Source organism: Rhinolophus ferrumequinum, chromosome 25 (assembly GCF_004115265.2).
Source record: "Rhinolophus ferrumequinum isolate MPI-CBG mRhiFer1 chromosome 25, mRhiFer1_v1.p, whole genome shotgun sequence".
NCBI classification, from domain to species: Eukaryota; Metazoa; Chordata; class Mammalia; order Chiroptera; family Rhinolophidae; genus Rhinolophus; species Rhinolophus ferrumequinum.
The window spans coordinates 6,797,594-6,809,282 of NC_046308.1; the positions used below are offsets into that span (position 1 = coordinate 6,797,594).

The 11,689-nt window shown below is 56.5% G+C and overlaps 1 protein-coding gene and 1 long non-coding RNA gene across 4 annotated transcripts in view; one reads left to right on the forward strand and one right to left on the reverse strand.

Moving 5' to 3' along the window:
• The window catches only part of SH2B3 (SH2B adaptor protein 3), a 37,831-nt gene that overhangs the window by 22,710 nt on the left and 3,432 nt on the right, over positions 1-11,689 (forward strand). For 2 of the 3 annotated variants that reach the window (XM_033097683.1, XM_033097681.1), the window contains exons 3-7: positions 10,579-10,680; positions 10,763-10,854; positions 10,947-11,044; positions 11,148-11,362; positions 11,455-11,626. In XM_033097683.1, the coding sequence (XP_032953574.1) occupies positions 10,579-10,680; positions 10,763-10,854; positions 10,947-11,044; positions 11,148-11,362; positions 11,455-11,626 (679 nt within the window). The remainder of the gene's footprint in view (positions 1-10,578; positions 10,681-10,762; positions 10,855-10,946; positions 11,045-11,147; positions 11,363-11,454; positions 11,627-11,689) is intronic. The other variant, XM_033097682.1, reaches the window with a different exon arrangement.
• LOC117017463 (uncharacterized) lies at positions 5,583-10,663 on the reverse strand. Its single transcript, XR_004422087.1, has 3 exons — positions 10,566-10,663; positions 8,684-8,864; positions 5,583-7,529 (listed from the first exon to the last, which is right to left on the reverse strand). It is a non-coding gene; the product is annotated as an uncharacterized LOC117017463 (long non-coding RNA).

Consider the following 11,689-nt stretch of genomic DNA (forward strand, 5'->3'; position numbering starts at 1 on the left):
TTTTCAAGCTTCACATTTTGCTTATCCACTCATCTTTGGACAGACATGAGGTTCCTACTTTTTGACTGTTTTGAACATCCGCATACAGGCAGACCTCCGAGATACTGTGGGCTCGGTGCCAGGTCCCCGCAATAAAGTGAGGCGCAGTCTTTTTGCCTTCAGTTTGTAAAGAATGCAACAGCTGTGAAGCGCAATACGACGAAGTACAATAAAACGAGGTGTGCCTGTGTAAGTTTTTGTGGGGACGTGGTTTCATTTCCCTGGGGTATATATCGAGTGGACTTGCCGGGTTATGTGGTAACTCTGTGTTTAGCATTTGAAGAACTAACCAAATCAAAGCACTATACCACTTTATAGCTCACCAGCAATGTCTGAGGGTCCCCGTTTCTCCCCTTTCTCATTACCACTTATTATTATCTGTCTTTCTGAATAGAGTCACGTAGTGAATGGGAAGAGACTTGCATTTCCTTGATGGCCAATGATGTGCTCAGTAGCCATCTCTGATGCTTTTGATATCTGCTGTTGAAATAGCCTTCCAGAAAGGTTATACTTACGTATTTTTTTCATCACTAGGGCTGCCAGCACTGGGTGTTATTTTAAAAACCTTTGCCAACTTCTAGGTGAAAAGTGGTTATCTTGCCCTTTCTGGTTACGAGTGGAATGGGCCATTTCTTTAAAAAAAAAAAAAAAAAAGATATAATTCACACAAAAGTCACCGTGTTAAGGTGGCAATTCATTGGCGTTTAGTATATTCCCTGTGGGTGCAGCCACCACCTCTAATTCTGCATTTCCATCACCCCGGAAAGAAGCCCTGTCTTACTGGCAGTCATGCCCACTCCCCATCCCCAACCCCTGGCGACCACTCCTCGACTTCCTGTCCTGTGGATTTTGACTGTTTCTCTTAGATTTCTTGGTCATATACATTTTTTTGTGACTTACAGGCCGTTTACTTTGCGTGCTTGTCTCCTACACTGTCTGCCCTTTTCTTGTTTTGCAAGAGCTCTTTACGTGGATGTTAGCTATCACATGTTACAAATAGTTCCCTAGTTCGCCATTTGACTTTTCAATTTTGATCCTGAGTTTCTTGGCTTACGGAGGATTTTAAGTCTGGACAGTAAAATACAGTAATCTTTTCCTTTATGGTTTCAGTCTGCTTTTTCTATTTAGAAAGGTCTGGGACCAACTAATTACTTAGGTTTTATTTTTCATTTTTAATTATTTAATCCAGCTGCCTTTTATTCTCTGTGGCTGGTGTGATATCCTGTTGTTTTTTGATATCTGAGGTGCCGTGTATCAAGGCATATCACATAGTAAATGCTCACTAAACGCGGGCTTACGATACTAACAGGTCATGCCAGATTGAGCTCGGAAGGGTGGAAATTGTTGGTGTGGTGGCTGCAGCCGTGACCTGGCCGGCTTCTGGCTCTCGCCCTCATTTCTGTCAGCTCAGCCTGAGGCTCAGCTGCCTCAGCCTTCCTGGCGCCCCTGCAGCCCCTCGCGCCCAGAGGCCCTCGCCTTCACCTCTTCTTCTGAATCATCATTCTTCGAAGGCAGGCAGTGGCCACCGTCCAGGGCTTTTGGGGATCTTGGTGGTGACAAGCCCCCTCTCTTCTGGTGTATCCCCCACCGAGGCTGGTGACAGAGGTTATTTGTTGTTTCTTAACCACAACTTTTTCCATCCTCCTCCGCAAGTGCAGAGCAGACGCTGGGCCAGAGGCCGCAACCAGGCTGCCTTGTTGGGGTTCCCCAATCTGGTCTGGCTCCACAGCAGAGCTGAGAGGTGGGCACCCCATTTAAACCCCTGGGGGCTGGCCAGCTCTGGGACCCCTGCCCTATAACACCCACCCTGTTGGTCACCCACAGACTCTGTCGGGCTCATCTGCTTTCCTGGTGGGTTGGGGGATGAGGTTCCCAAGTCAACAGAGCCCACTCCTCTGCAGCAGGAAGGCCGGGTGGGAGGGCAGTGTCAGGTTTGATGCCTGGCACATCCCCTCCCTGCTCAGGGCCCTGGACACGTGGTGTGGCCTCCCAGAACCATGGCTTCCCCTTTATCTGAAGGAGCTGACCACACCTGGCCCTTGTGGCCTGGAGTGTCCCTGGGACTGAGGTGCCAGGAGTGGCACTAAGGAAGGCACAGCTTGGGTAAAGGTGCGAACGGGGACAGGGCACATTTGCCCTGGGGCTCTATGGCTGCACAGGGTGGGGGTCAGGGAGGATTCCTGGAGAGGATGCTGGGAGCAGGATGTGGTCGCTCAGGGTGTGAACTGGTGACAGCTGGTTTGCAGTGAGCGGTGGGGATGGGGTCTGGCTGGGCCCCTGACCCTGCTCTGGACCCGCAGGTGTTCTGGGTCTGCTGGGTGCTGGCTGAGCATATGCAAGAGGCGCTTTGTCCTTGGAAACGGTCCAGGCCCACGGGGACAGCAGGGATCCTCACGGCTATTTGCTGAGCAACCCGTGACTGCTTGCTCTTTGCAACATTTCAGCTCCAGGGTCTGGAGAGTCATTTACCCTGAGAGCCAATGTGTGGGCAGGAATGGTGGCCTGCATGGAGGGCACAGCTTGAGTAAAGGTGCAAGGGGTGAAAGCCTGCAGGTGTCATCAGTAAGGGTGGCGCTGGCTCCCTCCATTCGTGTCCCACAAGGTGCTGTCCCAGGACCCCCTTCTCCACAGGGCCAGGGTGTGGCCTGGACTTATCACCCTGAGGCGAGGCGAGATCAGCTGGTGAAGGTGCTGGTGGGTGATTAGCTCCTTGGTTCACCTGTTCAGTCATGCCCATGACGGGTGCGGGGGGTGTGGGGCTTCCAGGGGTGGTCCCTCTTAAGCTGCGGTTCCCCCACCTTGTGTGTCGCCTCCTATGGCTGGCCTCAGAGCAGACGTGCACACCTGTCCGCACAGCCGGCTCATCCTGACTCAGGTGCCCACATGTCAGGAGGGGGTCGAGTGGCTAAGGGTGTTTGTCTCTGGGGGGGAGGTAGCTCCAGCATCTAAGAAGGACTTTGTGTCCCTGTCACTGTGATTGTGTGTGGGGGTGGTCTCTGAGAGAGGGCTTTGTGACTGTGCCACTGAGTCTGACCTGGGGGCAGGGCTTCCAGACGTCTGTCCCAGCACCTCGGGCTAATTCCCTCCCCCCCACCTCCTTAGGGCCTTAGGGTCCAAGAGTGGGTGGGTTGGCCCCCACCCCCACACCACCACTCAGGGAAGGTGTGAACTGGTGTGCCACCTGACCCAGAAGAGGGAAGTGAGATGATAGGACCCTGTTTCTGAGCAGAGCGGTTCTATTTGGGGGGTCTGTCTCTCTCTCTGGCTCTGGGGAGGTCTGTTTCTGGCACTGAGGGGCTCTCATTTGCCAAGAAAGGGGGGCAACTGATCCATGTGGCTTTTCTGGAAGCTTCTTTCATCCCTTTCCTGGTCCCGTGGGGACTGGGAGCATAAGACCACAGGGGACAGACCAAACAGGAGCTCTGGCTCCCGGGGGCTCGGGAGTCCGGGCAACAGGCAGGTTCACTTACAGAAGCCCTAGAGGGTACCTTCTGCAGTCACCTCCGTTTTACACGAGGAAACAAAAGCAGAGAAGTGATTTGCTCAGGGTCACACTGAGAAAAAGTGGCTGAAGCCGGCATTTGAAGGGCCTGTGGGGGTAGGGGTTTGGGGCCCTGGTTGCGGGCAGAGGAAGGAAGTGACCTGTGGCTTGTAGTTCCAATCTTTGTTCAGTCCATGGGATTGGCTCATTGCCTTCAGTTTGCCTCCAAAGGAGCTGGGGAACAAGGGAGTGAGATAACTCACCACGCCCCACATCTGCCTCTGTGCCCCAGACATCTGAGGGCTGGGGCCCCAGGCACCCACCCAGCTACTCACCCATCCCTCTGACAAACCCTCCCTAAGGACCTGCTCTGGACCAGACCCGGCGCTGGGCCCCAGCTGGGAACACAGCTTGGTGCTGTCCCCACCCCCAGAGGAACTCCCAGTCCGATGGTGGGGGCAGCTGCATCATCAGGAAATTATGGCTGGACCTGATAAGCCCTGTGCAGGGGGAGAGGCACAGGAATCGCACTAACCACCATGTGACCAGAGAAGGCTCCCTGGAGGAGGGGAGATTTTCTTTGCCAAGAGCTGCAGTGAGGGGGAGAGCATGGGCTGTGGGCCCCGGAGCTGGGCAAACAACGGTCCGAGCCCCAGCTCTACTCGGCTCCCCCTGTGGCCAGGACAAGTGATTCTGCCTTTGGGGGCTCGATTTCTCCATCTGTGACATGGGGTTGCTAGCAGTGCTGTTGTAGGGTGTGAAGAGCCATCTGCGTCCTCTCCCCTGGCCAGCCGGAGCCTGGGGAGACTCAGCCACATCCCTCGCCCTGATCACACTCCTCCGGAGCCCTCGTTGGAGTGGGTCCTCTGCTGTGGGGCCAGACCCTGTGCCCCCCGGCCCCCAGCACTCATGATATTTGGCAAACAAAAGTCCTGTGGTATTGTTGTAGGAGTGAAATTGAGCACCCACGACCTACCAGGCACTGTGCTTGGTGCTGGGGATGCCACATGAGCAAGACCAAGTGCCCACAGAGCCCATTTCACAGGTTGATAAATGCAGTGAAGGAAGTAAAAAGGGTTAGGTGATGGTGACTGTGTGTATTTAGACACTGTAGTCAGGGAGGGCCTTCCTGAGGAGGTGACACAAGCTGAGACCTGAGGAGGAGAGGAGTTGGGCGTGGCCTCCCCCTCCAGCTCTCCTCAGTGCCAGTGGGTTTCACAGGCACCTGGGGCCCGTGGTAACAGGTTCACTTCCAGAAGCTCCAGGCCACCTGGTTGTGATGCATTCTCTGTGCTGTGCCCCTGGAGGTTTTCTTAGCCTTGTCTTGTCATTTATGAAGTGCGGATAAAACACCAGCCTCAAGGGCTGTTGTGGGGGCTCGTGGGAGGCTTCCCCGCTGCTGGTCTCCAGAGAGATGGACCAAAGCTGGGTGGTGAGGGTTTTCTCACCAGAGTATCACCATGTTGTTCTCTCCTCTGGAACCTTCCTACTCCCTTGTTCCCAGCCCCTTTTCCTTGATATGATGCTCTTTTTTTGTGAAACTGGAAAATCTTTGAAATAGTGCTGGCCCGTGAATTCAACAGTCAAGAAGCCACTGGTACACAGCCCAGGCACATAGCAGGTAGTCACTAAAGGGTGGTATGAAGGGTCTGTTAGCATTTCTAGCCACAGCTGACTCCCCTGTGGATTCGGCTGTAGATTTTGGCCTCTGGGTGCTGGCTCTTGCTAGTCCTGTATCTGCCAAAGCATTTCCCTCTACCTTCCCCATTGCAGAGTGTTCTGCAAACACTTATAGCCACTTACTTGGTGCCCTGCCAAAGACACAAAGATGGAGAGGACGCAGGGAGGCCTTCTTGAGTGCATAGTCAATTGGTGGGGAGACAGCTGTGACAGCCGACTGCAGTGGGTGGGCAAGGGCGGGACAGCGGGGCATGGCTTCCTCAGGGAGGGGCTTCTGCTCTGGAGCAATCTATGTTTCTTCACACTGGCTCCTAAGCTCATCCCTGCCTTGTGCCACCCCCCCACCCACCCTGGACCTTTCCATACTCACTGCAAGCACCTTTGTATACACTGTATTGCTAAATTCTCATGGCACAGTAGTGACAGTATCTCACCTTACAAAAGTACAGACTGAGGCCAGGGGAGGAGAGTTGCTTGTCCAAGGAGGTTGAGGCAGAGTTGCGATTGAAGGCCAGGACTAATTCCCAAACCCCATGGGGAGGTTGTTGCGCTGTGCTTATGCAGGCCCCAGAGGTTTCTGAGCAGGACCTTAGGTGGCCAAAATCTGGGGAACACATGGGTTCAACAGGTTTCTCTGCTCTGGTCCTTCCCAGAGCCTTTAATGGACTGCTGCACACAAGAGCTGACTTCTCTTGGAGAATCCCTCTTTGCACTGGCTGCCAGGAAGCTCAGAGACAAATTTGTGGCAAGTGGGACTATGGTCTGTGTTCTAGCAGTTGTCTCCCTCCCTCTCTCTGAATATCCCTGTAACCTGACTAAAATCCTTTTTGGAACAAGACAGGGCATTTTCTTTGTTTTTTTAGGTTGGTGTTTTGATAATAATCAGTAAGACTTGAGTAAGCATTTTCCAGAATGATGTTTCATCTGTTTTTTCTTTGCACCCATTTGGGCTCTGGAGGACCCGGCTGTCTAAGACAGGGACCTGGAACCTGCTTTAAGCCTTTCATGTTTTCAGGCCCACATCCAAGACCACCTCCCATCCTCCCCTCGCTCCTGGTGCATCAGCAGGATCTACTTACTGTCCCCGTGTACACTGAGGCTGTGGTTGATGCCATCCTGATACCAAAGCAGTAAGCGGCAGGCCAGGGCTCGTCTGAGCACCTCTAGAGCCCGGCTCCAGGCCCCGGAGATGACACCTTGAAGGCATGGGTGCTGGGCAGAGGCATGTCACTTGGCCCTAGACCTCTAGCCACATGTTATGTCCTACTTCCTGTCCCACTGCTGCTCATTGTAGGACAGGAGTGACAGAGAGACAGACTGCCAGGGGGCTGCAGTGGCCTGCGGGATGCCAGGTGGTGGGCGGTCTCTCCTCAAGGTTTTAGCTGGAGGGTAAGGGCCCCTTCAGTGGCCAGAATTGGCACAGTGGATGGAACAAGGCCATGGTGAGGGCCTGGCCTGCCCATACCGTGGGGCTCTCTGTGCCAGGCCCTTTGCTGTCTGGGGAGTTAGATGCCATCTTCCCCACAGCTTCCTGTGGAGGCGGTGATCAGAGCTGGGTCTGGCCCACAAGCAGGCCTGCTTCTGTCCAGGGATTCAACATGCGCTCCACATCTACACATCCAGCTGCCACTTCCACATGCCATTCGGAATAAGCCCCAGCTGACTCCCCCAGCCAAGACCCCATAGGGACTTCTGGGGGGACACGAGACCTGTCCGTCTCTGCAAGTGTCCATGTGCTTCCCACTGCAGGGCCTTTGCGAGGCCATCCTAGTGCCTGGGAAGCTCAGCCCTGCTCTCAGCGTAGTCGACAGAGGTCGGCCCTTCACTGCCTCCTCACCTGCCTGTCTTAGCCTTACTGTCTACTTCCTGTTGAGCATCCATCTCCCTGGCTAGAACGGAAGCTTTGTGTCAGGAACTCTGTGTTTCGTTCCTGCGGGGGCACCAGCACCCGGAGCTCAGGGCGGTCTTGGCCACTCCCTCTGCCAGGGTCTCCAGGGTATGAATGGTGACAGGCCTCACTCAAGATGGTTGTGAGAACATGGCAGAGTAGGGTGCAGCCCAATTACCTTAGAAGACTCTGGAAGGGCCATCCATCCCTGCCCTCTGCCCCTCAGCACACAGGGATCGGCAGGCAGCAGGTTGTGGGACCGGTTGCAGGTGAAGGTAAGAGGGAAAGCAAGGCCCAGAGAGGTAGACAGGAAAGGTCTGGCTCAGCCGTCACTTATCTTCTCTCCAGGCAGGCCCATAGGCCACTGGTGGGAGCACAGGGACCGTTGGTCAGTGGGAGTCTGAGAGAACCATGGATTGAGGCACAGCTTTCCACGTTGCCCTGCGAAAGTGTGAGATGACAAACCTAGAGCCAGAACTCTGCCCGGTGTTATGGAGAAGTCCACGGAAGTTTCTGCCCAGCTTTACTGTCCACTGAATAGACTAACTGTCCTTCCAGCTGGTTTTTGAGCTTCCTAGCAGCCACAGCAAAGAAAGAAATGGGTTATTACCACTGGAGTCACAGTAGCCATAAGAAAGCAGCCAGCTATTTTAATGCTAGGAGCTGAGAAGACTTGCTCCCCAGTAAGCGGATGCTGCAGGATGTGGTGGGTGACATTCTATTTCTTGTACCACAAATATCTGGAGTGGTTTGGCCATTTCGATCACCTGAGCACAGTGTGACAATGAGGTGTGTTGAGAGCAGCTGCTTGCTAGTCTAGCAAGGCAGGTAGGATAGAGGGCATGTGAGAGGAGGGGACCTGAAGCCGCCAGATGTTCCTGTAGCTGCTGACACAGCCCCAGCTCGGTCTCATCACATCACTCAATCAGAAAGGCACCCACAGGTCCCTCCATACAGTGGCCAGCTCCTGAGTCCTGCTCTGGACCAGCCACAGGTGGGGTTGTCCTGTCCTCATGCTCTCAGTGGGCCTCCAATCTGGCCAAAGCCTCGGGCATGTCCCCACTACCAGCAGCAGGTAGACATACTGGCTCTGATCCTTGGCAGGCTGGGATTCCCAGCTCTAGAAGTAGAGCTGTGTGGCCCTGGGGGACACATGAGCTGCCTGGGGCAGCACTCACACAGGGCTGCTGTGGGGAGTCAGGGAAGAATCTGTGCCACCTCACCCTGCAGAGGAATGCGAGCCAGGGTAAGCTGTACCATCGTCTGCAGCCAGGGCTGGCCGCGGGGCGGGGCGGGGGGGTCCTCTTTACCACTGCCTGCCAGGCCAGCAGCTCCTCAGCTGCTGGGGTGGAGCTGGCACAGAGGGCCCCACATTCAGAGTGAAACCAGTGGCTTTGCTGCTTAATCTCGGCACTCACTGGGGCTGGGACTGGGGCCAGGGCCCGGAGCGGAACTGAAAGGGAGACTAGGCCTGTTCCCCTCTTGGCCTGGCCCACTTCCTCCCAGGGATCCTGAGGCCGGAGCTGGCGGGGAGGGTGGGGGGCCAGGCAGGGCCAACTGCAGAGCAGGAGAAGGAAGGAAATCGCCTTTCATACCTTACCCATTTTGCAGACAGGAAACAGGCTCTGAAGAGGCTGGCTGACTGTGAAAGCTGCTGGGAGCGCAGAGGCCCCATGCCCCATGTGCTCTGGCGTGTCCAGTGCCCGGGCAGGGGCTGTGCGAGACTGCTGTGCTCCCCAAATCTGACTCTCAGGCTGAGAAATGAGGGTGTGGGGGCTGTGGAAGAGAAACTGGGAAGGTGAAAGTGCCCTGGCTGGAGCTGGTTACTTCGGGCTGGGATTTACTGGTTGTGCAACCCCTCCAAGCTGCTCCCTCATGCGTGACGTTGGTGCCACCGTGCAGTGAGCCCTGATACACATTATGGCTCCTAGAGTTGCTGCTACTCTCCCTAGACTGCTGTGTCCAACACCCAGGGCGGGACTGGAAGCTCCAAGGCCGCCTGGGGGGGCCTGGCCTGGGAAGAGCCCCGGTTTGGCCAATCCTCTCCTGGCCAGGCTGCCCTCTCACCTCACTGTTGTCCACTGGCCCTCCTGCCACGGGGTACGGAGGGGGGTTGAAGGCAGGCAGCCTGGGCCTGCGATCACATCCATCTGTCAGCGATGCCTGGTACCTGCGTGCCCACAGCATGGTTAGGCAGATGGCTTTGAGGATCGGCTCGTACCCCTTGTGAAAAGGCAGCCCCTGGCTAAGATGTGCCCTTCTGGGCAGAGCAGGTGGCGGATGGATTCACCCAAAGCCTTGTTTCTAACTCCCCACCCCATGCTGGCTTAGTAGGGGCTGTACCCAAGCCTGGCTGGCTGTCTCCCAGCCCTTGGGAAAAGAGCTGATGGAGTGAAGGGGACCCAGTTGGGCCTCCTGTGTGCATTCCCCAACTCATCTCTGGTTCCTTCCACCTTTCGTATTGTCTGTGGGCCTCTGCTGGAAGCAGCCATTGATCGTCTCATAACCCCCCCCGAGAAACAGTCTTATCACAAGAGGCAGAGGAGACGGGGGGCAGTGGAGGGCTGACCTCCCTTCTGAGAAAACTGGCTCCTGGGTCCTGGGGTGCCCAAGGGCCTCCTGCTCTCTGGGATCAGGTACCACAGGGTCACCCCTGCTCCATCCAGGCTGCCAGGACCTAGAAGGGCGGGCTCTTGCTGGCAAAGGAATTGGGGACCATTTCGCATCTACTCTGAACCCGTATCTGTTGGACGCCAGGGGAGATGCCTGGATCCGCGGTTTTACATGGGTTTTGGCTGGCAGAAAGTGGGGCTAGCGGTACCAGGCTGTTGCCCTTGGGGCACACTGGCAGAAGCCCCAAAAGCCTGTGGCTAAGCCATTCTGCCAACCCTGTACGCTAATCTACCTCTCCTTGTCCTGAGACTTGACAGATTAGTGAGTTTAAGGTTCTAGGTGTTCAAAACCTGATCTTTCCTTCCTCAGGCAAGTGACTTCACCAAGAATTGCTTCCAGGGCTGTTAGGCCAGGAGAGAGCAGTACTGCTGGGGGGCTACTGGAGGGAGGAGCTAAAGGCACGACAAAGGCGGGGGGCCCGGCAGGCAGCACTACAGAGTGTGGCTGGGGTCGGATACCCTCGTGGCCCATTTCTGGGCTGGTTGTGATGAGGGGGTCAGGCAGCCAGTGTGATGTAGCTGCCCAGGCCGCTCTTTGCTCCCCCAGTGGGAAGAGAAACACGTGTCCGCGCTGCAGTGTCCACAGGTCCAGGTGAAGGGGTTGGCCCTGGGCCGACAGAGCTTTCTGGGGATCTCAGTGTGTGGGGACAGTGCTGAAAAGGTAGTGGCAAGAACCTCCGTGGGCTCCTGCAAGCCAGCATGCTCGACCTTCCTCAGCAGCACCCTAAGCCCCTGGGGAGGTGGCAGAGAAACAGAGGCCTGGGGGGGGCAAAGGGCCAGCAGGGACGAGCCTTGACTGCCCCACCTTGGTCTCCTAGAGTTCCAAGCCCAAACTCCAAGCAGCCTGCTCCAGCATCCAGGAGGTCCGGCGGTGCACACGCCTCGAGATGCCCGACAATCTCTACACCTTCGTGCTGAAAGTGAGTGACAGCTTTCCACACCCGAGGGTCACACATACACACTGCAGGGGTCCCACACAGCCATACCCTTCCTCCCCACCAGGTGAAGGACCGAACAGACATCATCTTTGAGGTGGGAGACGAGCAGCAGCTGAATTCATGGATGGCTGAGCTCCAGGAATGCACAGGCCAAGGGTGAGGCCCCAGTCCCGTAGGGCCCCACTCCTGGCACAGCTCTGCCTGGCACCCCGACCCCCCCCCGGGCCTTAACCCAGCCTCTTCTCCAGCAGGCTGGAGAGCACAGACCCAGAGCTGCACGTTCCCCCAGCTCTCGAGCCCCCCATGGCGAGCTCTCCCAGGGGAAGCACAGATTCCCTGAACCAAGGTGAGTGGTCCAAGCCTTTGTCCTCCGCATACCTCGGCGCCCAGCCTCAGCCCAGGATGAAAGGCAGCCACAGGGGGGTCACATTACGCATCTTCTCTACCAGGTGCTTCTCTTGGGGGGTTGCTGGACCCAGCCTGCCAGAAAACAGATCACTTCCTGTCCTGCTACCCCTGGTTCCATGGTCCCATCTCCCGAGTGAAGGCAGCTCAGCTAGTCCAGCTGCAGGGCCCTGATGCCCACGGAGTGTTCCTGGTACGGCAGAGTGAGACACGGCGTGGGGAATACGTGCTCACATTCAACTTCCAGGGCATAGCCAAGGTATGGGGCGCAGCAGGTGGGGCTACCCTCCCCCCCGCCCCGTTGAAGGCCCTGTGGGGCCAGCACCTGAGCCTGCTGGCTTGTCCCCGCAGCACCTGCGTCTGTCGCTCACCGAGCGGGGCCAGTGCCGAGTGCAGCACCTTCACTTCCCCTCGGTCGTGGACATGCTCCACCACTTCCAGCGCTCACCCATCCCACTCGAGTGCGGCGCTGCCTGTGACGTCCGGCTGTCCAGCTATGTGGTAGTCGTCTCCCAGCCACCAGGTGTGACCTCAATGGCCCTTGCTAAAGGGGGTGGATAGCACAGGGACCCGGGTAGAGAGCGGG